General features: G+C 58.5%; 4 protein-coding genes across 4 annotated transcripts; all 4 read right to left on the bottom strand.

The window, feature by feature from the left end:
- Positions 1-1,056: 1,056 nt before the first annotated feature.
- On the bottom strand, positions 1,057-3,840 carry JKF63_05827 (uncharacterized protein; the record flags this gene model as incomplete). The annotated part of the gene is made up of 1 exon (XM_067901781.1): positions 1,057-3,840. The coding sequence occupies one exon, from the start codon at positions 3,838-3,840 to the stop codon at positions 1,057-1,059; it is 2,784 nt and encodes a 927-aa protein (XP_067757807.1).
- Positions 3,841-6,848: 3,008 nt separating this feature from the next.
- Positions 6,849-7,793, bottom strand: JKF63_05826 (uncharacterized protein; the record flags this gene model as incomplete). The annotated part of the gene is made up of 1 exon (XM_067901780.1): positions 6,849-7,793. One exon carries the CDS (start codon positions 7,791-7,793, stop codon positions 6,849-6,851), a length of 945 nt encoding a protein of 314 aa, XP_067757806.1.
- A 2,010-nt stretch (positions 7,794-9,803) lies between these two features.
- Positions 9,804-19,376, bottom strand: JKF63_05825 (uncharacterized protein; the record flags this gene model as incomplete). Its single annotated transcript, XM_067901779.1, has 1 exon — positions 9,804-19,376. The coding sequence occupies one exon, from the start codon at positions 19,374-19,376 to the stop codon at positions 9,804-9,806; it is 9,573 nt and encodes a 3,190-aa protein (XP_067757805.1).
- Positions 19,377-21,739: 2,363 nt separating this feature from the next.
- JKF63_05824 (uncharacterized protein) lies at positions 21,740-23,614 on the bottom strand (the record flags this gene model as incomplete). The annotated part of the gene is made up of 1 exon (XM_067901778.1): positions 21,740-23,614. One exon carries the CDS (start codon positions 23,612-23,614, stop codon positions 21,740-21,742), a length of 1,875 nt encoding a protein of 624 aa, XP_067757804.1.
- Between the last annotated feature and the right edge of the window lie 1,146 nt (positions 23,615-24,760).

Here is a 24,760-nt window from a genome sequence, read left to right as displayed (position 1 = left end):
TTTTTCTGAGTCGACAGTGCTCACTCCTACGAGTCTCCGTGTCGTTGGGCCCTACCAGAACAAAATGTGATGCGCTAAAAATGCAGAAACAAAGGCAAACGAAAAACACACAAAAGTGGAGCGGGCAGGCGTGATGAGGTGGTTGGGGTGACTGTACTGTTAGAAAAGCATGGCCCAGACGTGCACATAGTCTGTGGGAGGATGGGAGCACACTCGAAACCCACCGAAGCGGGAATATATGCCTAGATTGGCCGAGTGATGACAGTTGTGCGCGGACGCTTTGTGTGTGTGTGTGTGTACTTCACAACCCCCTCTTTCGCGATGGAGGTGCGGAGTCATCATTTCACTTGGAAGAAAATTTTTTTTTTCTTGATCCCAAATGGACATCCCCCCCTTCCCCGGGAGGGCCATTTGTGTTCATGTCGGTTCTGATCCCCCGAATTGAATATGTATAGGGCGGTGCGCGCAGTGCACTTTTTTTCCCCCCTCTCTCTCCCGATTGCACGCGCGCACGTGTGTGTTCAGAAGCATCGGCGGCAGAGACAGGTAGATGAGTATGGGACAGCGCAAAGTCATTTCGTGGGGTAAAAAGACGGCATGGGGCGGGCCGCAACTCGTCAGTGCAGTGCCCTTCCTGGGAGTCTTTCACACACACCATCAAGAGGCAAACAACAACAAAAATAAATAAATACACATAACCTCCCTTCTTTCTCTTCCCCACCCCCTCCCCTCCCCGTGGAAAGAGAAGTCAACCAACAAAGATAACACCAGTAACAGCTTCTCCCCTCACTCCCCCCTCCATCTTGCAACTCCACAACAACAAACATAAAAACGAGCTCATGTAAGGATAACAAATGTTGCTCTATATGGCAGGGTTGCGGGTGGAGGTGACGGGGGTGCTCGAAGGAGCAGTTGATGCCCCTTCCCCCCCCAAAGTCACCGCTGCACACTGGCTTGGCGTTTGATTTCTGTTTTTCTTTTGTTGTATTGAGAGAATAACATGTAGAATTGGTGTGCTGTGCCCCGCCCCGCCACGCGCTCTCTCGTGCCATGTGCTTACTCAACAACCTCTTGCTTCCCAACTCCTGCACTATGCTGCCCGTTTGGCGTGGAGGAGAGACCGTGTGTGTGCGAATGCAGATGCTTCGATAACAAGAGGCGCTGTTCAGCCACCTGCCGCTCTGCCTCCGCGAGCTCCCGCACCGCAGCTTCGCGGGCGAGCTGTGTAACGTACTGCTGAGCACTGCATGCCTGCTGTTGCGTGTGATCGAGTCCGTCGTAGTAAGGAGACGCGTAGGGGTTGCTAGCCACTTGACCTCCTATGAGTCCAGTGCTCAGGTTTTTCTCACAGGCATATCTGCCGAGACTACCCACACCAGCGGTACTGGATCCACCCATCGGCACTGCCCACGTCGGGGATGCACAGCAGGGGGCAGTGATAACGTTTTGATGCGCAGTACGTGCGTTGCTCATCCCCACTAGAGGCGCGTGTAGTGATTTCCCTCGCGTTTCATTGGCCTGTGCGGCTGCAGCAGCAGACGCCGCCACTGCGTCCTCTGGTCGAGATGGTGGTGGTGGAGTTGCCGCTCCACCTGCCACCTTGGCTGCCGCTTCTGGCTCCGCTTCAGCGCTACCGTTGTCTCTGAGGTTTTTGACGCCTTGCTGGCTCGTCAGGTTGTTAAACAGGATGGAGTCCAGTGCATATGCCGACGTGTATGGGACAGGGGGTGGTGCAGTAGACAGCTTCTGCAGACCGAGTGTAGAGGGCAAGGACAGGGATGCACAGTGCAGGGGTGCTGAGGCAAGTCGAGGCCCCCCGAAACCGCAAGGCACAACATCCCCGACGCCACTGTCTTTCAGCTTTGATGTGGCTGACACGGCGAAGCCGCAGTGCGGACACCAAATCGGTGCGGTCGCCTCGTGTGCGCGCCTCTCTCTCTTGTGGCTGACTTTCTTGTGGTGGCCCCCCCTGGATGCTGCTGCTGCAGGAGTTGTTGCTCCTTCTCCCGTTTGATCCTCCGTGTTGCTCGCCTTTGACTGTGGCATGAGCTTCTGCGTAGATGACGCGTCTCTCGCGCTGGCGACTGCACCGTCACTGCCTGCAGTGACACAGGCGGCTTTGTGGCCTGGTGCGGTGGTGCTAGTCGCATACCAGTCTTCCCACGCTTTTAGTTTCTGGAGAGCAATGCTGAGCTGCTTTTGAAGAGGGTTGGTCGACGGCGGAGGCGTTCCAGGAGAAGAGGTGCTGGTTGGTGGTGCTGCCTGCTGTTGTGGCGGTGGCGGCGCTTGATGCACCTGTTGGCGACACCTGTGCAGCTCAGCGACGACCTGGTGATGCGAGGCTCGAACGTTGCTGAGTTGCGTCTGCGCGGCAAGTAGCTCATCCGCCAAGAGCCGCAGCGCTTCCCGGCTTTGCCGCCGCTCCTCCACTGATTCCGCTATCGCTGTACCGGCGCCTTGACGGTGAGCGTCGCCCTTATTACATCCGTGGTGGAGTTCCAACAGCACGCGATGCAGTAAGGCTTCTCGTTGTGCAAGCGTGTCGCGCAGAGACAACACCTCTGCTTCTAGTTGTGCCACTGTGGTTGGCTCTGAAGCCGAGGACCTTGCAGCTGGGGGCACTGCCGAGGTCCCCAAGGTCGTGGCGGTTGCGGTCACGGAGAGAGACGGGTCCGTGCGACGGGCAAGCGGATGGGTAGCAGCGAGCGCGCTGCTTGGAGCAGGTTGCGAGAGCGCTGGCGGCTTCGGCAGTGGTGCAGCTGCGGAAGGCGTCGCTTCCGTTGCCGGCCTTGCGGTGGGCAGTGTCGGGGGCGCCAAGGATATTGGGAGAGATTTATCGCTGCTCATCGTCACTACAATGGGTGACGCCACAGCGCCATTTGTTTCCACAGGAGCGCAGACGAGCTGCGGACCACTCGTGACAGACGGCTCCGAGGGCATTGGCGTGGGTGTTGCGGCCGGCAAAGAGGTCGGCGTGGTGCGGAACGGATAACAAGAAAGCTGGGATGCACCTGCAAGGGTTCCGGCTGCTGGAGTCGTTACGCGTGGCCACGGCAGATTCGGGTCAGCTGACGCCCACACTGTCGCTGCCGCAGGAGACGTGGAAGAGGCGCCGACAAGTGAGGGGGCGGGGGGATGTGTGTCTCCAGCAACAGGAGAGGCGACTATGGCCCCGGTGGCGGCGCCTTGGAGAGGTATGCCGTTTGTATTGCCTCCACGCAGGGACGCGGGGGCTGGGAAGAGGCGCAACGAGGCGGTGGAGGTGCATGACGTCCTGGAGGACGGGGGCACCGATCCAGACCGCGCGCTTGTGGGGTTGGGGTTGCCAAGGCTGGTAGCGCGCTGTTTACGCAATGAATATGCACGAGGAGGGCCTCCTTGTGGCACGATCCGCGAATGTGTCGGGCTTACGCGCTGCCCAAACACGAGGCGAGGACGATCGTCCACGCCTGTAGCCGCCCTGGAGGATGCGCTTGCTGGCCGTGGCGGGGAGGGGGGAACGACAGTCGACGACGGGGCGAAATGAACTCGCTTTGTTGACGCCGACAACGAGCGTTTCGGGGGCGGCGCAGTCGATGCGGAGATGTGGCGCAAGCGCTCATTCTGCTCTAATCCGGTGCGCAGGAGATGCACTTCCTGCTCGAGGACGCGTACCTGCGCCTCAAGGTTCGCGGTGTAAGCGGCCTGCCGTGGTGCCGTGCCCAGCCCGCCTGCAACCGGCTGCGACACAACAGCAACACTGGGACTGCCACAGGTGTCCACGAGAGGCACAATTTGGCGTCTTTCCGCAGGATTCGGGGGGTTCAGAGACCAGCCAGTTGGGGGAGCACTCGATTGCATTGGAACACGTGCGGCCGCGGCAGTGGATGACTCAGAGCTCACAGTCTGTCCAGCAGCGGCGGGTGCGGTGAGGAGAAGAGGGAAGAAAAGGTGAAACCGCTTTGCAGAGAAGCGTGTCGCTTGGAAATTGGATGACTTTAGTGAGATGGCGTGGCTTGTTCAGAGCGACATATGTGCGCGCGCAAAGCAGCACACACACACACACACACACACACACACACACACACACACACACACACACACACACACACTTAGAGGTCAATGCACAGTGCCCACGGCGAAAGTGTGGATACTCAGCCAGTAAACGAGGAAACGAGAGGTCGTATATTTATGTGATGATGATGTCTATGGTGGTGGATGTTTATGCGTGACTATTGTGGGTGCGTGTAATATCTTGTCGGGTGCGCTGGTTCCGTTGTGAAGGCGCTAGCCAATGCTCTATGTGTGCGTGTGTGATTCTGTATTGATTTATGGAGTATATGACGCGGATGGACCGTCAACGGGGCGTCGAGAGGGTAGTCAGTGAGGTGGGTGTGGGGGAGACCAAGCGGAGGGGGGGGGGCATAACGGGTGCTGGCAAAGCTTGCTGTGTGGTGCTTCCACGACAAACCTCGTATCTGTCAATGCCAGTCGTTTGATCTGGAGACTCCACAACAACACCAAAAAAACGATTTTCCCCTCTCCCCCCGTCTTTCCCCTTGAAGGCAATGATTTGCTTTTCTATATACTGGACAGCTGCAGAAGGGTGCCGCTGTGGTGTGCGCTTTCTCCATGATCCCGCGTCAGACGATGAATGAAGACACCAATGCATCCTCACCACCAAACACCAAACGTGAGAGAGGGAGAGTGAGAGGAGGAGAAAATGATACTGAGTCAGTCTTCCGGGGTTGTACACACAAGATGACGGATGGCCCAGAGGGAGATGTGGAGGGTTGGGGGTTGCGAGGGGGAAGTCTTTCGTGGACACCAGAGAAAAATAAATGTGTCTGTGTGTGGCAGAGAAGGCAGACCGCACAAGCAGACCTGTTGGCTCCCCAGTTTTCAAACCCACATGCCACTCTTTCCTCCCCCTTTGTCTCTTCTGTCTCCCCCCCTCCTATGCACTGGGCCCCCGTTCCTCTACAGACTCTCACGTATACGCAGACAGTCCGCCCTCTGCTGTACCCCTCGATCCCCCCCCCACCTCCCCTCCACAGAGAAAGAAGTGCGAAAGGGGGGAGGAGGGGAGAAGGAGATGTGAAATCAGCATGTGATGACCACCTGAGCCACAGATGCCCCTAAATACTGTCGTGCACATCCGAATACGCACAGGGGGCTTTGGTGTTTCGAAATTGTTTTCCTTTCGATGACTAGAGAAACAAACATATATATATGCACACACACACAGACACAATCACAGGTATACTCTTTCTTTCTCCGAATCCCCCTCCCCCCAACCCTCTCACACACACACACACACACACACACACAATCACCAAACAACAACAATGTTATATTTCCACTCAGTACATGAGGTACACACACACAGAGAAAAAAGAAGACAAGGGGGGCCAAAAAGGACAGCACTAGAATGGGGGAGGGGGGGGGGAGAGGAGAGGAGGAAGGGCAGTACAGGTGACAGATAGAGAAATAAAAGGGAGGTGTGGTGGTGATTGTGGGGAGGGAGGGGCGAGGGAGAAGCGAAAAAACAAACAAACACAGGGGTGGGGGAAGGGGAGAGGAGAAAGATATCTGTGCCATAATTTTCGTTACATTGTTGGGCGTGTCCCCCTCCTCTCCCCCTCTCCAACCGGTGGTGGCTCTACGCATTTTTTCGACAAGGGCGGGAATGCTCGCTTGCGGTTGTCCGTCTTGGCGTGGATGGTTGTCGGGGAAAAGAGGGACAGCTTCGCGTCCCCCCCCTCTCCCCTCCTCCTCCCTGTGCGTTTCGCTGCCTGGGGTCTGTGTGTGTGTGTGTGTATGTGCGCGCGTGCATGTTGATTCGTAGGTATTTTCTAGATAGACACTCCGTTCCGTTGGCGCACCGAGAAATCACCCACATGCGCACACACACACACACACACACACACATACACACACACACACACACACACACACACACACACACACACACAGACGCACAAGAGACGAATGCGTAAAAAAAAATAAAAAATGAACAAACTAAGACAAAGCACAGATTTTTCGGTACAGATGAATTTTCGGACGCCTGCGTCTGCATCTCTTCAGGACACGGGGATGGGGGGGGGCGGGGGGGGCGGGGAAGGTTGACAACAATAACAGCGGCACGCGAGTGAACATGCAGTCACGCCTACTCATGCTCTCCTCAAACGAACCGCTTACCTCCCTCCTCCACGCCGTACTGCACAAGCTTAGACACACGTAAGCGCATGAAGCTTTGGGAGAGAGAGAGGGGGGGGGAGTGGGGACGTGGGGTAGGGTAGGCAAAGTTGATGCTGCAGCAATGGAGGGAATGCAATGTAGATGTCGAGTCGCGAGTTGAGCTCAGATACGAGAAGAGGGGTGAGAAGGAGCTGCTGGTCACAATGCACAGCCGCTCTTGTCCTGCTCTCTTTCTCGCCGCAATCAGGCAAACCTCGCTCACTTACACGCCGTTCCATGACGTATCCTTCAAATTGTACATGTGCATGCGTATCAGTATGCTTGCTTGTTGCTCAATCGATTTTCTTCGTACTCTACTTCTTCATCGGTTGCCTTGGCCGTGGCCTTCTGGAGTGTTTTTCATGACCTTGTCCTGATCCTCCATGCGTCTCGGCCGCGCCACCGGGAGTAGCAGCATCGACGCCCTCCTCAGGCGGGGCCGCGTTTGTGCCTGGTCCAGGGTCTTGCTCCGTGGAAGCCACCATCGGGGGTTGCGCCTTACGGGTTGGTCAGTTGCTTTCCAGTCTCCTCAGCGAAACAGCCTTCCTTTATTGCATCACCCAGCTACTACGCCTCCTCCTCCTCTTCCTTCCCTCAATCACTGCGGCCAGGGCCGGCGTCGCTGCCGCTTAATAGGCGGAGTTACTGTGTGAGCAGAGCGCGGATGCGATGGAATTACCGGTCGATGCAGCCTTCGCATTGTACGCCTTGCGCACACTCTCTGCGCGCTTCTTGGTGGACTCGTAGTTCGAAACCAGGGTAGGCTCATCGGACTCTCCTGGCGCAAGCTGTTGCATTGGGTTGCCGGCGGCGTCTTTTTCGGTTGAGCGGATGCGTGACGAGTAGGTGGGGTCCTGGGTGACACGGAAGGCGTCCAGCTTCTTGCGCGCCTCATCGCGGGCGTTGTTTGCCGCATGCACTTCTGCCAGCGAGTACTCCTCGGCGGCAGGTACGAGAACATTGGTGCCATCCAACGCCTTGATCACTCTCTCGCGAATGGAGGTGTTGTACTCTTCCGTCTGAGGTGCTGAGAGGTGCACGCTGCCGTCGAGGTAGCTGACGTAGCCGTTATCAGTGGAGAAGAGAAGCATTCGGGTTCCCTTCGTAAAACCCTCAGCGGCAGCGTTTATCTCCGTCTGCGTGCGAGGAATAGAGGCGAGGATGGCATTCAACCGCTCCTCCTCCTCCTCACTGTTCCCCATCCGGCGTCTGCGCTCGGCTTCGAGCTGTGCCTCGGCCTCTTCCTGGCGCTTGCGCTCCGCTTCCTCGGAACGGGCCGCTTCTTCGGCTTCCTTCCTCAGACGCTCCTCCTCCTCACGGCGCTTGCGTTCGGCGCGCTTGCGCTCGCGCTCTGCCTCCTCGGCACGCAGCTGCTCCTCGGGGATGAGGTCGAGGTCACGCTTGATCAGGTAAAGGCGCTCCTTCATCTCCAAAATAGCCTGCATGCGATGCGCATAGCTGTAGTTGTCCGAGGGCTTATCGCTGTTGCGCAGATGCTGCGTATCGATCTCCTCCGACTCGGTACCATTGTACCCCATCCAGTTAAACCTTTGAAGAGTGATAAGAGCGGTCATGATTGTCCTGTGTGTGTGTGTGTGGAGGGGGGGGGGCGGGAGACGTTGTTTTTTTTTTTCAAAGCTTCCTTTGCGTGTAAGTGAAAGGGAAGAAAGAGGGAGAGATGAAAGAGGGGGGTAAAAAAAAAAGATGTACGCAGATGATAATGAGATAACAAAAAAGCGCGGTTGGTGTAAACTAGTTAGTTTTGATTGGTGATTGGTGCACGCCCATTACGCATGTGTCAGTGAAAAAAAAAAGATGTAATATATATATGTATATATACATGTGTGTGTGTGTGTGTGTACGCGTGCGTGCAACACATATATATATACACCCATCATGTATGGTAGAGATATCAGACATGCAAAGAGAGAGGAGAGGGAGAAGGACCAATGGAGAGAATGCAGCGACGCATGTTATCGGGGGGGGGGGAAGAGGACAGCACAAAGATAACGATTGCGGAGATCCACGTGCAACCCTTTCAGTGGGTGAGGACTGGGCTCATGGTGCTTGCTTCACGGTAAGCCGAGGCGGGGGAGGGGGGGGGGCATGCATCCATCTGATTCGAAGTTTAACACAGAGGGGTTCGCATAGGTGCACACCCACTGGCCCAGTGAGAGAGAGAGAGAGAGGGAGAGATGCACATGTAAGAACCACTACACCTCCAAAAGGCGCTTTGGTGCCCGTCCGTTGCACCGCGCTGTCGATTTTTCCCTCTTTTTTTTTTGGCGGGGTGGGGAGTAGAGAATGTGGAGAAAAAAGTACTACACGCAGTATGGCGGTGGTGGTGGTGGTGGGGGGATGGAGGAGGGGGGGGGTCTGGAGAACCGAAACAACAGTGGCGAGGGGTTCTGTGCGGACTTAAAACTAACAAGTTAAAACAGCAACCCGCCCTGACCAACCACATCGCAGCCATTCTCGCTACCGTACACCAAACCCGCCACAGGCGGTGCTCTCGCGGACGATAAAGCTCCAGGGAGAGAGGTGGGGCTAGTGGGTCATTGGTCAGCTTCGCCCAGAGCGCGACGAGCACAGTTAGTGGATCGACGTACCTTCAAAACAGCACAGAGCCCGCAAAAGAAAAGTTGAACTCGTCTATGTCGTAGAGAAAGGAGAAGAAGAGAAACAGATAAAAAAAGAGAGGTATTTGAAAGGGGGGGGGGAGGGAGGAGGAGAGGTCTTGCCATTCCCCCCCCGCCCCCTATTCGCTAACATGACGACATACGTACAGGCCCTCACATTGCATGCCACGGATATGGACGTCTCTGCCTGCTCACGTGTGCAGGATACAGTCTATGAGGTTCAAAGCTCTTGGTGGTTGGGGGGGGGGTGGTGGGGTGGTGGTGGTGGCGCGCTCGACACCACAACACGAAAAGGAAGCAAACAAACAAGGAGCGCACTTGACATGATTCACAAAAAGGTGAGTGATGGATTCGGGGGAAGGGGAGAGGGGGGGGGGAGAAGGGGCAGCGGTGTGTGTGTGTGTGTACTCGCATATCTTGGTGTTCGACTGATTTAATCATTGAGAAGGTTATCCAGTTGACCTGCCTCTTTCTTGCCTACGGGCCCCCTGACCTTTTTTTCTCCCCAGGCAGACTCTAACTTGAGTGTCACGAGTGACACGCACACGCACACACACGCACACACACACACACACACACACATCAAACAAAAAAATCGGTTATCTCTCACACAGCGCATCAGCGTGTTTTTTTTTTTGTGAAAGAATCAATCAAAAAGAAGTGCAGCATATTTGAGAAAAAATACTGATGGTAAGAGGAAGCACTTCTGGGCGAGACGGCGTGCGTCGCGACCACCACATTCGCCAATAACGTCAGTGAAAAGGAAAAAAAAAGAAGGGAACCCGACAATATCTAAAGTCACTTTGACGACATGACGCACCCCTGCGATGGTTTCAGATCGGCAAGATGGCACTTATGTGGTGGTGGTGGTGATGGGATGTGAGCACTGTAGTCCACAAATCTGCCTGCTGCACAATGAATGGGCGAGAACGGACTTGATGGAGCTTAATTTGCAGCCGTCGTTGCAGGTGCAGGGTGGTGGAAGGGCAAGCGAGGCTGGCTGATGTCCCACCGCGGTCGCACCGGACTCGAGTTCAGGTCCGTTCGCCATGGTGGTGACACCGTCCGCTGCTGTGGGCGCCGCCCTGTTGCGCTGTTGTGACGTTTCCGCTGCGGTTGTTCTATTTCGCGGGAAGCGTAGGAAGATGCCGGCACAAATATTTCGGTATTGCCGCCAACAGACACGGCCTCGTGGGAGTGCAAAGACACATGTATGCGCTGCTGCTGTTGTTGCTGACGGTGCACGTGCTGCATCTGACGCCGATTGTACTGAGAAGCCTCGTAATCATCCTCAAGCCGTAGTTGCTGCAGACGCCGGTCCAGCTCTGCCAGTGTTGGCACACGGCGATCCACGACCGGGACGGCGTAGGCAGTGCCAGCGGGTACGTGCGACTGTGATGGCGCATAACGGTGGTGCTGTTCTTGTCGAGTATGCGACTGTATCTCGCTTGTCATGCCAGATGAGGTGGTGTACGGATAATACGATTCACTTCGGGATGACAGCGGCTGCTGCTGCTGCTGCTGGAGCTGTTTTGACGAAACATGAGGCTGATATAACGCTTCCACGAAACAGTGGTCCAGTTTGCGGCTGTCCTGGCGCGACTCGAGGTGGTGATGCTCTGCTTCGGCCACGCCGCGTTTGAGGCGGCCCGTGTTTAGGTAGATGTCATGGACGACTCGTGTGGCGGTGGCACTCTGCTCCTGCTGCTGTCTCAAGCGCTTGTCCGACTCCACCTTACGTACGTCCTCGTACACGACCCGAGGGCCGGATTCCCCCATCACGACCATGGGGGCGAGAGAATCGCTGTGGCGCCTACTCGACTTTGTCGCGGCGGTCGCCATATCGTTAACAGGGGCATGCTGCCGCTGCAAGTGAGGCGATGGCGGGTGGTTCGCTGTTCTTCTCCACACGCCTTTGGTGCTCCTTGCGTTTGGAGCTTGTTCGTACGGGCTGGGGAGCCTGTGCAGCTGGCGGCGCTGTCCACCAAAATTGTGGCTTGGGCGGGCGGTCTTGCACAAATTACGTGTACAATTCAACTCGTATGTTTGAAGCGGGGGGGACTTGCGGGGCCGAGGCTGATGACAGATTCCTTGCCCACCACTGCGGCTCTGCGACGTGAGCAGCATGCCAGACGGGGAGAATCTCCGTCGTTGTCTCTTTGGTGGTGGCCCTTTTGCCATATCGGGAGGCATCAACTGACTTGGCACGAAATTCCGCGGAGTTGGCGGCTTCGGCCGTCGCGGCTCTGGAGGAGAGCCGCCGTCGACGTCGCTGCCAAGTGAGACGAAAAACGCTGGGAAGGTTTTCTTCCGTTCCGTCTTTGGCTCCTCGAGTACCCCCCCTGCAGCCGTGGCGCTGGTGGCCATCGCAGAGACGCCGTCGCGGTCGCTTAGTGCAGCAACACCCATCACATCAGGCGATGATTCAGTATTCCCGCGTGTGGTAGTGTCACCTTGCTTCTCCGCCGCGTGACCAGGGCTACTGATGCTTGCTGTGGCAGAACTAGGCACTGCTGCAGCGGGTGGCTTCGCCTCGACACTTGTGCGGCAATCATCCGCCTGTATCGACAGAGACTGCTGCCGCTGCACTTGTGCATCCGGTGTTCCGTCCATAACTGCAGCTGTAGGCGCCGCTGGCTGCCCTGCGGCATCACCTACCGCAGCACCAAGGGTCATAACTTCATTCACTTCCTGGTGTGACCGAGACAGCGCCGAAGGTGGCGGCGGCGATTGGGTTAGTCCTGCAGGCGGAGCGTGAGGAATCCCGGCGACGCTGGCAGCCGTCGGTCGACTCTCAGAGGGGGGCAGTCCATGTGCTTTCCAGGACCCTGGCACCACTGCTGCGGCTTCCTCCTGCTGTTGCAACGGGGTTGAGGTTATAGCTGCTGAGAAGACACTGCCGGGTGCCGCGTTTCCTAGCGCAGCGGTTGCGGCACGAACGGAGTAGCCGAAAGGAGCTTCAGGCTGGGGTTGGCTGAGCGACAGGGTATACGGGTCTAGTGATACAGGTATTGTGTGAGGCGGCAATGGATGCTGCTTCTGGGGCGGTGGTGGGTGCGGATACGCGTAGGGGTAGGCCGCCGCGACTGGTGGGTATCCTAAAGAGTAAGCTAGATGGTGTGGGGATCCCCCGGGCCCTCCCATTGTGAAGCGCGGGTACATGCTAGGGTCGCTCTGCTGGGCGCGTGGTCGCGGTTGTTGCTGCTGTACCCGGTACGCCTGCGGGGGAATCATGCCAGGTTGCGAACGTCCTGAGAGTGGCGACGTGCCCACGTCGAGGCGTGCGACCATCTCATCTGCTAAGGGCTCCGCATGGTGGTATAGAACGCTCTCCGTCGAGGAAACAAAAGAAGTCTGCACCTGCTGCTCTCTGCGACGCTGCTCCTGCTGCTGTTGAGGCGCTGACAGGGGTGGCGGCGCATTGCCGGCTCCGGCGGCGGTAGAAGCGCTGCCGTTTTCGTAGGTTTTGGACCGCATAACATCGCGGAGCTGCGCGCGGTGATGCGCTGTGCAGCACAACATCCGTGCTGAGCCGGGCGGCAGTCCGCAGTGCTGGCAGATAATCTCGCCGCAGCGCCAGCATGGGGATGTAGTATCTGTGCGGTAGCACCGTGGACACATGCGGCTTGGTTCCGGGAGTGCCCCAATGCCACTACCTGCGCCATCGTTAGCGCCTGCAGAGGGCGGATTGTGTTGTTTTTTCGACTCTGCGGCCGGTGCGATGCGTGTGGCACTACGCCTCGCTGGTGGCGAGTAGTCCATCGCCGCCGGTGCTGGCGGGAGCGGTTCGGGTTCGTTGTAGGCATGTGCCACCGAGGAGACTGGTGCGGTGGTGCCTTCAGCATGACGGGGAGGCTGCGGTAGCGGGGCGGCCTCGGTAGCATACCGCTGTTTCTGCAGCGAGGCAGCGCACGGGTAGGCCCGCGCTTGAATATCAGCAGGTGTGCTCCGTGCGTAGTTGTGCTCGCCGTTCTCGGCGGCCCACGCCTTGAATTCCTGTGGTACTACACGAGGCGCAAAGAGGACGCGTGACGCCGCGCTGTATCGCGTGAACGACTTCAGGGTCTGCTTCTGCTCTTGTTCTTGGCCAGCAGGGTGATGGGAGCTGTAGTGGCCGTAAAACGGGTGTGCCGTTCTGAGATTCGCCGCAGTGGGTCGGTAGCTGCTGTCGAAGTACACAGAGGATGCGCTGAGGAGCGCGTTGCTGCCCTCCGAGTCTGGTATAGCGGGCGTTTCCAGGGCGGCGGCAGTGGGTGTGACGGGAGAGAGGGAGCTGCAAGTCCATGGGCTTTCGCTCAATTCGTTCGCGTACCCCCCTCGAGAGGAGCGCCCTGGCTGCAGGCGCTCCTCTGACACGAGAGAGCTGCCGGTGCGGCTGTAGTCCCCGCGACCGCGCAGCGGCTGGTGTGGTCTTGCTTGTTGCTGCTGCTGCTGCTGCTGCTGCTGCCAGGCCCAAGGCCGCCACACCTGCCGCCGCAGCTGGTGTTGGTCTTCACCTTCGTTCATCTCACTCGCCACATACGAGGATTCGATTTCTGCGACGTTGCGTGCGGCACGCACACGATCGACTTGACGGCGGTGATAGCGGCGCTCGCTGAGCTCCACGTGCTGCTCGGCACTATCCTGCAGCGTTTGTGTCCGTTGATGTGCCTCAACGATCTCCTGCACCGCAGAGCGGATTGCTGCACGAATGATATCGACCGGGTTCATCGCCGTGAGGCTGGTTGTGTCTGCAGCGGAAGCGGAGGACGACGGCACAGCGGCTCTATCGCCTCGGGGGCCCGGCGCGACGGCGGCAGACACAGGCGTGTGTTGTGAGTTGAGAATTATCTGTGGTGCCGTGCTAGTCGGGGCCATGAGTGCTGGTGTCTCTGCGGCAGCGCGCGGCGTCGACAATTGATGCGGTATGGCTGAGGAGGTGCGGGACGAGGGAGCCAGCGGTGGGGTCTGCGAAGGTGCTTGTGAAGCGTGTGTCGAGGACTCCGCAAAGAGGCTTGGTACCGCCTCACGACGGCTGCTACTGGCCGGCGGTTTCTGTCCGGAATGCCCTACTTTGGATGGTGTTGTGTGCCACGATGACTGACTGCGCGAGTCAAACTCACGCAGGCTGCGACGTGCATTACGCACGCGCTGCGCCGCAAGCTGGACTTCAGCTTCTCGCGTTTGCTGCCGCCGCTCCATCTCAGCCAGTCGCTCCTGTGCCTCCGTAGAGATCCTCGCAGCCTCCTCGCGCGCCTGTCGCACCGCCTCTACGGCATGCGCTTCGATTTCGGCTAGACGACGAACCGTCTCCTCCTTTTCGCTCTCTTTCTCGGCTAACCGCAGCAAATGATCTGCACGGCAGCGCTCCTGCCACTCGTCCTCGCGGCGCCGGGCTTCGCGGGCAGCTTCGGCAGCTGCCATCGCCGCCGCTTCTTCGCGCGCGCGGCGCAACTCTTCTTGCACGCGCTGTTGCGCCTCCTCCAACTGACGCTGTGCTGCCTGCAGTTTCGCTTCCAGGACCGCTCGCTGCTCTTCTTCAGCGAGGGCCTGCATGGCTACTGCATGCTCAGCGCGGCGGGTGGCCTCGTCGCGCAGGTCCACGAGCTGTGCTTGCAGAAGCTGCTCTGCCGTATCGCGCGCTTCGCGGATGCGCTGCTCGGCTCGCTGCTCGGCCTCCTGTAAGAGACGCACAGACTCGACATGCGCCGCTTGGCGTTCTTTCTCCGCTTGCTTGCGGCTAGCTGCTTCTTCAACAACACGACACTCGGCTTCTCGAAGGCGCTCCAAGGCGGCTCCCAGCTCAGCGGCATACGAAGCTTCGCGCTCGCGCAGCTCCTCTAGCTGCGCCGCCGTACTGAGCGGTGTGCGGGGCTGTGGCGGTGTTGCGGCACCGGCCAAATCAGCGTGGGCATTGTCAGCGTCTCCTCCTTCTGGAATAGCCAGCGGCCCGGCTGTGCGGTGCTCCGGCTGCACGCGTCGGTGCACCTCTGCCGCAGTGATGGTTGGCACGTCGGACACAATAGAGGTCGCCGGGGTTTCTTCAGCAGCAGCAGCGGCGGCAGATACAACGGCTGCGTCCTGCAAAAGTACCTTCTTGCGCTGAATCGCCACCAGCCGCTGGAGAAACAGGAGGTTCAACGTGCGCCGTTCTTCTCTCCACAGTTCGCACAGCATAGCGCGGCCACCAACCTCGTCCGCGTCGAGTTCATCCAGTTCCCACTGACAGCGCTGGCGAAGCGCTGCCTCGCGGCGCGCCGCGGCCTTCTTGAACCCCAAAGCCTCCTGGCGTTGCTGGTCCTCTTCTAGCGCCTGCTGTTGGGCCGCGTAGTGACTATGGAGGAGACTACGCGTCACAGCCTCGTACTCGAGAAACGAGGCACGACCGCTGGCCTCTTCGTGAACGAGCTCTGTCGTATCTTCATGGAGCTGATACCGGGCTCGCTCATAGCGCATCTCTTCGTACTCCCGCTGCACACGGTCGCCCTCTTCCGTTGCCGCCACCACACGCTCAACACGGGCACCAGAGAGAAGCCATGACCACGAGTTGGCCTCGTCCGCAACCACCTCTTCTCGGCCGAGACGTTCTTCTCTCGACAGCTGCGCCTGCTGAGACTTGTACTCGGCTTCCTCATGGGCCAACCGCTGCAACGCCAGTTCATGAGGCAGTACCTTTGTTAGCCATTCCTCGGCGTTGCACCTGTAGTGCTCCCGGACATCCGCTTCAGCACGCACCAGCGCTTCTCGAGCCAGACACTCGCCGTCCTGAAGAGACTGGCAAGCAAAAGCGGCACGCTGCTCGCGCTCCTGGCATTGGCGCATCCTTTCTTCTTGTCGCCATATCTTATCAGCTGCTTCACGCTGCACCAGTCGCTGCCATGCCCGTTCCTCTTCCTCCGCAAGCGCTCTTAGCTCCTCTTCCGCTGCTGCCTCGGCCTCCACTCTGGCTTGTGCCTCCGCTTCCGCTGCTGCTGCTGCAGCTGCCTCGGCCTCCTCATGGGCCCGCCGCTGCAACGCCAGTTCATGAGGCAGTACCTTTGTTAGCCATTCCTCGGCGTTGCACCTGTAGTGCTCTCGGACATCCGCTTCAGCACGCACCAGCGCTTCTCGAGCCAGACACTCGCCGTCCTGAAGAGACTGGCAAGCAAAAGCGGCACGCTGCTCGCGCTCCTGGCATTGGCGCATCCTTTCTTCTTGTCGCCATATCTTATCAGCTGCTTCACGCTGCACCAGTCGCTGCCATGCCCGTTCCTCTTCCTCCACAAGCGCTCTTAGCTCCTCTTCCGCTGCTGCCTCGGCCTCCACTCTGGCTTGTGCCTCCGCTTCCGCTGCTGCTGCTGCTGCTTGGGCTGCTGCTGCTGCTGCAGCTGCCTCGGCCTCCTCATGGGCCCGCCGCTGCAACGCCAGTTCATGAGGCAGTACCTTTGTTAGCCATTCCTCGGCGTTGCACCTGTAGTGCTCCCGGACAGCCGCTTCAGCACGCACCAGCGCTTCTCGAGCCAGACACTCGCCGTCCTGAAGAGACTGGCAAGCAAAAGCGGCACGCTGCTCGCGCTCCTGGCATTGGCGCATCCTTTCTTCTTGTCGCCATATCTTATCAGCTGCTTCACGCTGCACCAGTCGCTGCCATGCCCGTTCCTCTTCCTCCGCAAGCGCTCTTAGCTCCTCTTCCGCTGCTACCTCGGCCCCCACTCTGGCTTGTGCCTCCGCTTCCGCTGCTGCTGCTGCTGCTGCTTGGGCTGCTGCTGCTGCTGCAGCTGCCTCGGCTTCCTCATGGGCCCGCCGCTGCAACGCCAGTTCATGAGGCAGTACCTTTGTTAGCCATTCCTCGGCGTTGCACCTGTAGTGCTCCCGGACAGCCGCTTCAGCACGCACCAGCGCTTCTCGAGCCAGACACTCGCCGTCCTGAAGAGACTGGCAAGCAAAAGCGGCACGCTGCTCGCGCTCCTGGCATTGGCGCATCCTTTCTTCTTGTCGCCATATCTTATCAGCTGCTTCACGCTGCACCAGTCGCTGCCATGCCCGTTCCTCTTCCTCCACAAGCGCTCTTAGCTCCTCTTCCGCTGCTGCCTCGGCCTCCACTCTGGCTTGTGCCTCCGCTTCCGCTGCTGCTGCTGCTGCTTGGGCTGCTGCTGCTGCTGCAGCTGCCTCGGCCTCCTCATGGGCCCGCCGCTGCAACGCCAGTTCATGAGGCAGTACCTTTGTTAGCCATTCCTCGGCGTTGCACCTGTAGTGCTCCCGGACATCCGCTTCAGCACGCACCAGCGCTTCTCGAGCCAGACACTCGCCGTCCTGAAGAGACTGGCAAGCAAAAGCGGCACGCTGCTCGCGCTCCTGGCATTGGCGCATCCTTTCTTCTTGTCGCCATATCTTATCAGCTGCTTCACGCTGCACCAGTCGCTGCCATGCCCGTTCCTCTTCCTCCGCAAGCGCTCTTAGCTCCTCTTCCGCTGCTGCCTCGGCCTCCACTCTGGCTTGTGCCTCCGCTTCCGCTGCTGCTGCTGCTGCTTGGGCTGCTGCTGCTGCTGCAGCTGCCTCGGCCTCCTCATGGGCCCGCCGCTGCAACGCCAGTTCATGAGGCAGTACCTTTGTTAGCCATTCCTCGGCGTTGCACCTGTAGTGCTCCCGGACATCCGCTTCAGCACGCACCAGCGCTTCTCGAGCCAGACACTCGCCGTCCTGAAGAGACTGGCAAGCAAAAGCGGCACGCTGCTCGCGCTCCTGGCATTGGCGCATCCTTTCTTCTTGTCGCCATATCTTATCAGCTGCTTCACGCTGCACCAGTCGCTGCCATGCCCGTTCCTCTTCCTCCGCAAGCGCTCTTAGCTCCTCTTCCGCTGCTGCCTCGGCCCCCACTCTGGCTTGTGCCTCCGCTTCCGCTGCTGCTGCTGCTGCTTGGGCTGCTGCTGCTGCTGCAGCTGCCTCGGCTTCCTCATGGGCCCGCCGCTGCAACGCCAGTTCATGAGGCAGCACCTTTGTTAGCCATTCCTCGGCGTTGCACCTGTAGTGCTCCCGGACATCCGCTTCAGCACGCACCAGCGCTTCTCGAGCCAGACACTCGCCGTCCTGAAGAGACTGGCAAGCAAAAGCGGCACGCTGCTCGCGCTCCTGGCATTGGCGCATCCTTTCTTCTTGTCGCCATATCTTATCAGCTGCTTCACGCTGCACCAGTCGCTGCCATGCCCGTTCCTCTTCCTCCGCAAGCGCTCTTAGCTCCTCTTCCGCTGCTGCCTCGGCCTCCACTCTGGCTTGTGCCTCCGCTTCCGCTGCTGCTGCTGCTGCTTGGGCTGCTGCTGCTGCTGCAGCTGCCTCGGCCTCCTCATGGGCCCGCCGCTGCAACGCCAGTTCATGAGGCAGTACCTTTGTTAGCCATTCCTCGGCGTTGCACCTGTAGTGCTCCCGGACATCCGCTTCAGCACGCACCAGCGCTTCTCGAGCCAGACACTCGCCGTCCTGAAGAGACTGGCAAGCAAAAGCGGCACGCTGCTCGCGCTCCTGGCATTGGCGCATCCTTTCTTCTTGTCGCCATATCTTATCAGCTGCTTCACGCTGCACCAGTCGCTGCCATGCCCGTTCCTCTTCCTCCGCAAGCGCTCTTAGCTCCTCTTCCGCTGCTGCCTCGGCCTCGAGGTAATTCCGGTTCTCTACCCCTGCTTGAGCCGGGCCCTGGTGTGTGAGGGTCAGGAGTGAGAGTGTATCTTCGGCTGAGCGTGGTTCCGTGACGGATTTCGTGACAGTCGAGAGGATACCCGGAGCGGTAGAATGGGCCACCTGATACCGCTCCTCCTCTCGCGCTTCCTGTTCGTCGGCCGTTCTATCAAACGAATGTGTTTGCGGATCGGAGACGACGCTAGCAGATCGACGGTGTCGCCGACGGCTTGTGCTCTTGCTACCAGGGGCCAACCCGTGCGCAAGCGCTCGTTGCGACAGCTCGTCGTCGGACGTGGCGCTCACCTGGTCCGAGAAGTCGCCCGAGGAGAGGGTGTCACCTTGATTGAGATAAGAGTTGTGCTGATACTGGGGAGGCGTGGATTCAAACTCAGGTACGAGTTCTCGGCGTGCGCGCGTGGCCGTGTCTTCCTCCTCCATCTGCCGCTTTAGTAGGGCGAGTTCGTAAACTTCGAGGTCTTGTACCACGCCGCGCTCCTCAGCCTCCGTATATTCGCAGTCGTACAGTAGCTGCTCCGGTGGCGCGAGTTCCTTGGTGATGTCGGTGTATGACTGTGGCGTCACGGCTGCGTGCGAGTGGCCGTCCGATTCCCTCGAGGATTTCTCGATTGCATCCCCCACTGACCCCAATGTTGTCAACGATCTCGACACAGACACCGACGTCGACGGAGTGTTTTCTGGCGCGCCCTTCTGCTCAGCCGTTGCCATGGCGTCTGCCTCGGAGGCTACATTGGACGGCGTCGGTTTTGCGTCGCCTTTGGTGGCGACAGGTGCGGCAGGGGAGTGTGTCGTTTCTTCATCTACCGTATGCAGCACCAGCGGAGGAGGAGTCGGGTACTCCTGCCTCGGTTCCAAGATTGAGTTTGGCATCTTCGGCACAGGCTGTGAGCGCGAGCGTTCCTTCGCCTTCTTCAAACCAGCGCTCGCGGCGGTGCCTGAGGCGGCTGCGACAGATGATGGCGGCGGTGCGGCTGTAATGGCATAGAGGCTTACTGCCCTTTCTGTCTTTGCCGCCGCTTCAGCCGCGCGAAGCTGCAGCTGCAGCTGGTGCTCACGAGCACGCTGGCGTTGTGCTTCGACTGGGTCTATCGGGAGCGCGTCAACGGCGTCTTGTGTCAAGGGCGACGACGCCCGGCGCTCGCGTTTTTCTTCAGCGGATCGGTGACCTTCTAAAGCTGCCGCAGCTGCTTCCTTTGTGCCATCTCCGGGGACGATTGATGTCGTTGGGTTAGCGGGGAACTGGACTGAGTGTGCACGTCTCTTCGAAGTTCCATTCTTGCCCTTTAACGCACTTCTATGTGGTGTGGCGGCGGTGCCGGTACGGCGAGAGCGGGTTGATGACACGCCGTCATCGATGGCCACTCGGACCGCCTCGGCATCGGTGGCCGCCGCGGAGCTGCGCGTGCGCCGCCGACCCGACTGCGCTAACCGGGAGACACAGTTGCACGTGGGGCAAAAAATACAGCGTCCTGCATTATCGCAGTGGACGAGCGCGCACGGCTGACATGCGTAATGCCGGCAGTCGATGAGAGAGAAGAATGGAAACAGCGGTGCATGTGGGTCGGAGGCCGAAGGGGTAGCGCGACGGAGGCAAAACACGCAGATGTTTTTATCCGAGGAGCCCTGCTCGGTAAGCCGAGTGGAGTTCACCGAGATATTTTCGGATTGCAGTCCCGCCATCTTGTTTTCGGACCTCCCTCCCCCCCCCTTCGTGGTGGGAGAAGTTCAGAGACGCTTACAGACAAGTAAACACAAGGGAGGGGGTGGGGCGAAAGTCAAATGTATGTGTGTGACGGGACCACCACTGCGGTCTTCCTTCGAAGTGGTCAGGTGTGACGGTGAGGTACGCACTACCCAGCACACAAGAGTGTCTAGTGAAATCACAGGCGGAGTGTTGGTGAGCAGAACGAGAGGAAGAGGGAGGTGTGTGTGTGTGTGTGTGCGTATGTATATATATATATGTGTGTGGTCCAAACGTATAAGATAAGCTGTCCTAGATCACTTGTGCAGACAGCCAAATCCATATACCCGTGATTTCGCTATGGTGTGTGTATGTGTGTATGTGGGGTGGAGTGGAGTGTGTGTGGGGGTAATATGTGGGGTAAGCAGAGAGGAGGAGCGTTGTATAGGAGGAGGGAAGGAGGGGGAGAGCTCAATCAATACGGATAGTCGTCATCACAGATTTTGCCGGTTTGTTTCGGTGTGGCTGCTCAACCACACGGGGGGCGTATGCACATCCCCAAATTTTCTACCTGCGTGGGGGAGAGAGGGGGAGGGGAGGGGAGGGGAGGGGGAGGGAGGGGTGGGTGGGAGCGGCAGCAGCAGAAGCGCTACCGGGCAGATGCTCGAAGGAATTTGGTTTCTGTGCCTTCACGCTTCTCCCCACCCTTCATCTGCGAGACGTTGGGTGCGGCTCTTGAGCTCGACCGGGGACTACTCATCCTTTACGCGGTGGCAATGACGGCGTGCCCTATTGGGGGGGGGGGAGGGGAGGGGGTTGGAGGGAGGGGTCCCCCCCTTTTGGAAAAAAACAAACAAATAAACATAAAAAAAGTTGACTGATCATAATGAAGCAAAGTGAACTCATCTGACTTTCTGTGGCGTTTTTTTTTTGTATTCCATTTATGGATTGTGGTGCCTTATGCCGCGTCATATATGGAGGGGGGGGGCGTGCACATCCATAAGACCAGCGGTGTGTCTACGTGCATGTGTGTGTGTGTAGATGTGGGTAGACAGAAGGAGAGGCATCTCCTTCCCTTGGAAATGAGAAGGGGAAAAGCGAAGGGAGGGAACATTCTGTTTTGCCGTTTTTTTTTTTCCGTGGCCCGTGTCACGTGATGTACTTATGCCCCCCCCCTCCCCCTATATGTATACATGCCTACATAAATGATGCGGTACACAGCTGCAAGAAATATTATATATAGAAAAAGAAATCACCGCGAAGTGTAGGGCGGACCAGAGTACACAATGCGAGTTAGGCCATACCTAAACATGGGACGAGACACGCAGCGAAAGAGAGGGTGAGCGTTACTGGGAGACTAAACCACACGTGCACACAGACACACACACACAAACGTGCATTCAAGAGCGTACCAACACTAGAGCGCCATCTCTTGTGCTTTGCCTCCCCCCCCCCATAGATTCACGACTGTATGGGGGAGAAGGGGGGGGTGGGGTGGGGGGGGGGAGGGGGAGGGCGGCGGGGACAGGTGGCCCCATGCCCTGTCTTCCGCCTAGACGCTACACTTATACGAATCCTTCATCTGGCCCTCGCGCTTTACCTGCTCTGCATTTAAAGCGGCCAACACCTGCTGCAGCCTAAGTTTTGCCACCTCTAGCTGCGCTCCGTCCAGCTGTCGAATGGCCTCCTCGACATCCCCGCGAAAGCAGGTAAAGGAAGGTGCGCCAGTCACAACACGACTCCTTGTTGACTCCACCGCTCCCGGGCGCAGTGAAGGTGTGCTTGAGTCTGCCACATACTCGAAGGATTTGTCCCCGCCAAGCAACGATGCGTCTCCAGCAGCGGTAGTTCTTGCTGCTAGCGCGATGTCGGTCGATGGCACAGGCGTGGTGGTGAGAAAAGGGGCGCTGAAGGTTGGCAACACCAGACGCCACAGCGCCTCTGAAAGACTGATCGTGTTCCATTTGTCCTTGCGTGCTATGATTATTCGCTTCACCGTGGACGATAGGGGGACGCGTGTGAGGATCTGCGCTGAGGTATCTACATCGTTCGACCTCTGTACACACACGCGACCGTTTTCAGGGGCCCCTGTGCCAGCGTCTTCGTCGCTCTCCACTTCTGCGCGCGGTCGTTGAATAACGAGGCCATCGTCATCCTCTGCTGTCGTGTACGCATCCTCTTCGTCTGGGGCTGCGAATATCCAGCTTGGCTGCCCACTAGAGCCCGAGGAGGCGCCGTTGGAGTCTTCGGGTGCACCGCCTTCGGTGCACGTCGATGACGACCTCCTGTTTGTCGTGGGATCGGAGGCGGACTTCAAGTGACCAAGCACGTGGCCGCTTCTCGGCTGCGACGTCTCTCCGAGTTCGCGAAGAGGGCAGCTTGGACGACAGGATTTTCGACACCGACAGTGGGGACACGAGATCCACCTTGCTCGCGCCTGTACGGAGTCAATGGCGGGGGTGCTGCTGCTGTGATGGCTGCATGCCACCGTGCCCTCTTCAGGGTCGTGCTCAAATACACGATAGCTTCTCAAGTACATCTTGGGCAGCACCGGTGACAGGGGGTGGAAGCCGCGTATGGCTGCCAGCACGAAGGCTCCCGCTCTCCACAGGAGTTGCGCGAGGTGAGCGGCAAGGGCGAGGGTCCCAGAGCGAGTCTTTGTGCGAGACGTTGCCTGCAGTGGTGTCTGCTGCTGTTCTTGATGGCGCTGATCAAGTAGAGGCGCCCGCGACGGCAGCGAGCGCCACGACTCGTCGTCAGTGCAGAGCGACTTTGAGATGGAGGGGCCGAACTCGGCTCCTGCGTTCCAATTGCCGTCACTAATGTCGTCTGTGCTACAGCAGCCGCCGATCCATGGCGCCGTCCAATCTTTGTACTGCGGATCCACCGCGGCTTGTGCAGCTGCCATAACCTCGTCACCCTTTCTCCCCGTATACAAGGCTTTCCCCACTCCCCTTTCTAGCAGCGACGAGCGCAGCACCTCTGCTGCGGTTCGTATCTCGGCGCACCGGACTTCACCGCAGCAGAGGCAGAAGCGCATCTCCCGACTGCCGATCAGGTGTTCCTCGATGAGTCGCACTGACGGGCAGTCCATCACATTCTCTTCCTGGTGCCCAAAACGTGACCGCTCCCCGGAAACCTTTTGGGCGCCGGTGACGTCCGCGTTTCTCCAGAGGGACGGGGGTAATGATGCCGAGAGCGTAGGGGGATTGTCCACAACCGATGCGCGCGCATTCACTGCGAGGGCATCGCTTTTATCGCAGGTGGCTCCTAGAGGTTGTGAAAACTGTAGCATAGCGGGTGGTGTGACCGTCATGGGTGCACGTCGTCGGCGGTTCGACGAGATGGCACCACCTCCCGAGAAATCATCAGCAGCGAAGACTTCTTCATCCGCGTGAGAGTTGGACACATTTTCAGAGAGCGACATCTTATCGCACCGTTTTTGCTTGTCTCCGGCACTGTCAACACTCCTGCGTTGACTTGTGTCACCAACGGTAGCACCCATGGTACGACCAGTCACGCTCGATGGACGCTGGTGCTGCTGTTGTTCTCTACGGCTGGATGAGGGAGCCTGAGGGACGTACAGGGCTGTAGGCACCGATCCAGCTGCAACCGGTGCCATAGATGTATTGACGCAGTCCCCAGAAGAGGAGTAGACGGCATGATGCGAGATGTCGTAGCTGTGCTCGACACTACCGTACGGCTGATGTCTGGAGTGATGTTGTGTCGCCGTCGAAGAAGAGGATGGGTAAGTTTTTGGGGCGACGTCCTGCTTGCCAATCGCAGCGTTGCTGGCGTCACAGTCACCGGGAATGGTGTCGATGACAGGTGAGGCTTTTCTTTGAGGGTCTTCAAGGCCTTCGGCGCTGTACATCCAGTCAGGGGGGTCTCCCTGATACGGGGAAATATGACCGCATGCCAGACAGACCCACACCGGAGCGGTAATGCAGGGGTGTGGGGACGGCGAAGAAAAGAAGTGCTGCGTCTGCAATTCCATTACGCCGACTCAAGGAGCTGACAGGGAGACACTGGATTAAGCAAAACAAAGGGGAGCGGGAGGGGGAGGGGGAGGAGGTTGTCGTGGCGGTGAAGCCCTGGTAGGCGATTTTCACAGGGGAGGCGCGCGCGCGTGTGTGTGTGTGTGTGTACGTTCCTGGGCAGCAACACGAGCGGTTTTGCGCACAATACTCAGCCTGCTCCCACCACCCCCCTTTTCCCCTAGTAGAAAAGGAAGGTGAAAATCAGAGAAGGATGAGTGTCTTGTAGATACGGCGGTGGTGTGGTGAACGATGACGTGAAGCGTGAGAAAAAAGGCGCAGTTGAGACGAGACGCCTTCCGGTGTGCTGACAAAGTTTGGGCGTGGATGCCCCTCCCTCCCCCACTCCCACTCCCTCCCAATCAGACGATCCGAAATAATAATCCACGAAAAAAACAAACAAAAAACAAGATTGAGGACAAAAATATTGGGAAGAGGGGAGGGAGTGTACATATAAGCGGTGAAGTCCACAATGCACACACTTACACGCACACGCACACAACGCTATGAAGTAATTATTCAATTGCCCTCCCCCT

The sequence above is a fragment of the Porcisia hertigi genome, chromosome 19, assembly GCF_017918235.1.
Source record: "Porcisia hertigi strain C119 chromosome 19, whole genome shotgun sequence".
Lineage (NCBI taxonomy): Eukaryota > Euglenozoa > Kinetoplastea > Trypanosomatida > Trypanosomatidae > Porcisia > Porcisia hertigi.
The sequence above is the reverse complement of the archived record's forward strand: the minus strand, read 5'-3'. Positions and strand labels throughout refer to the sequence as shown.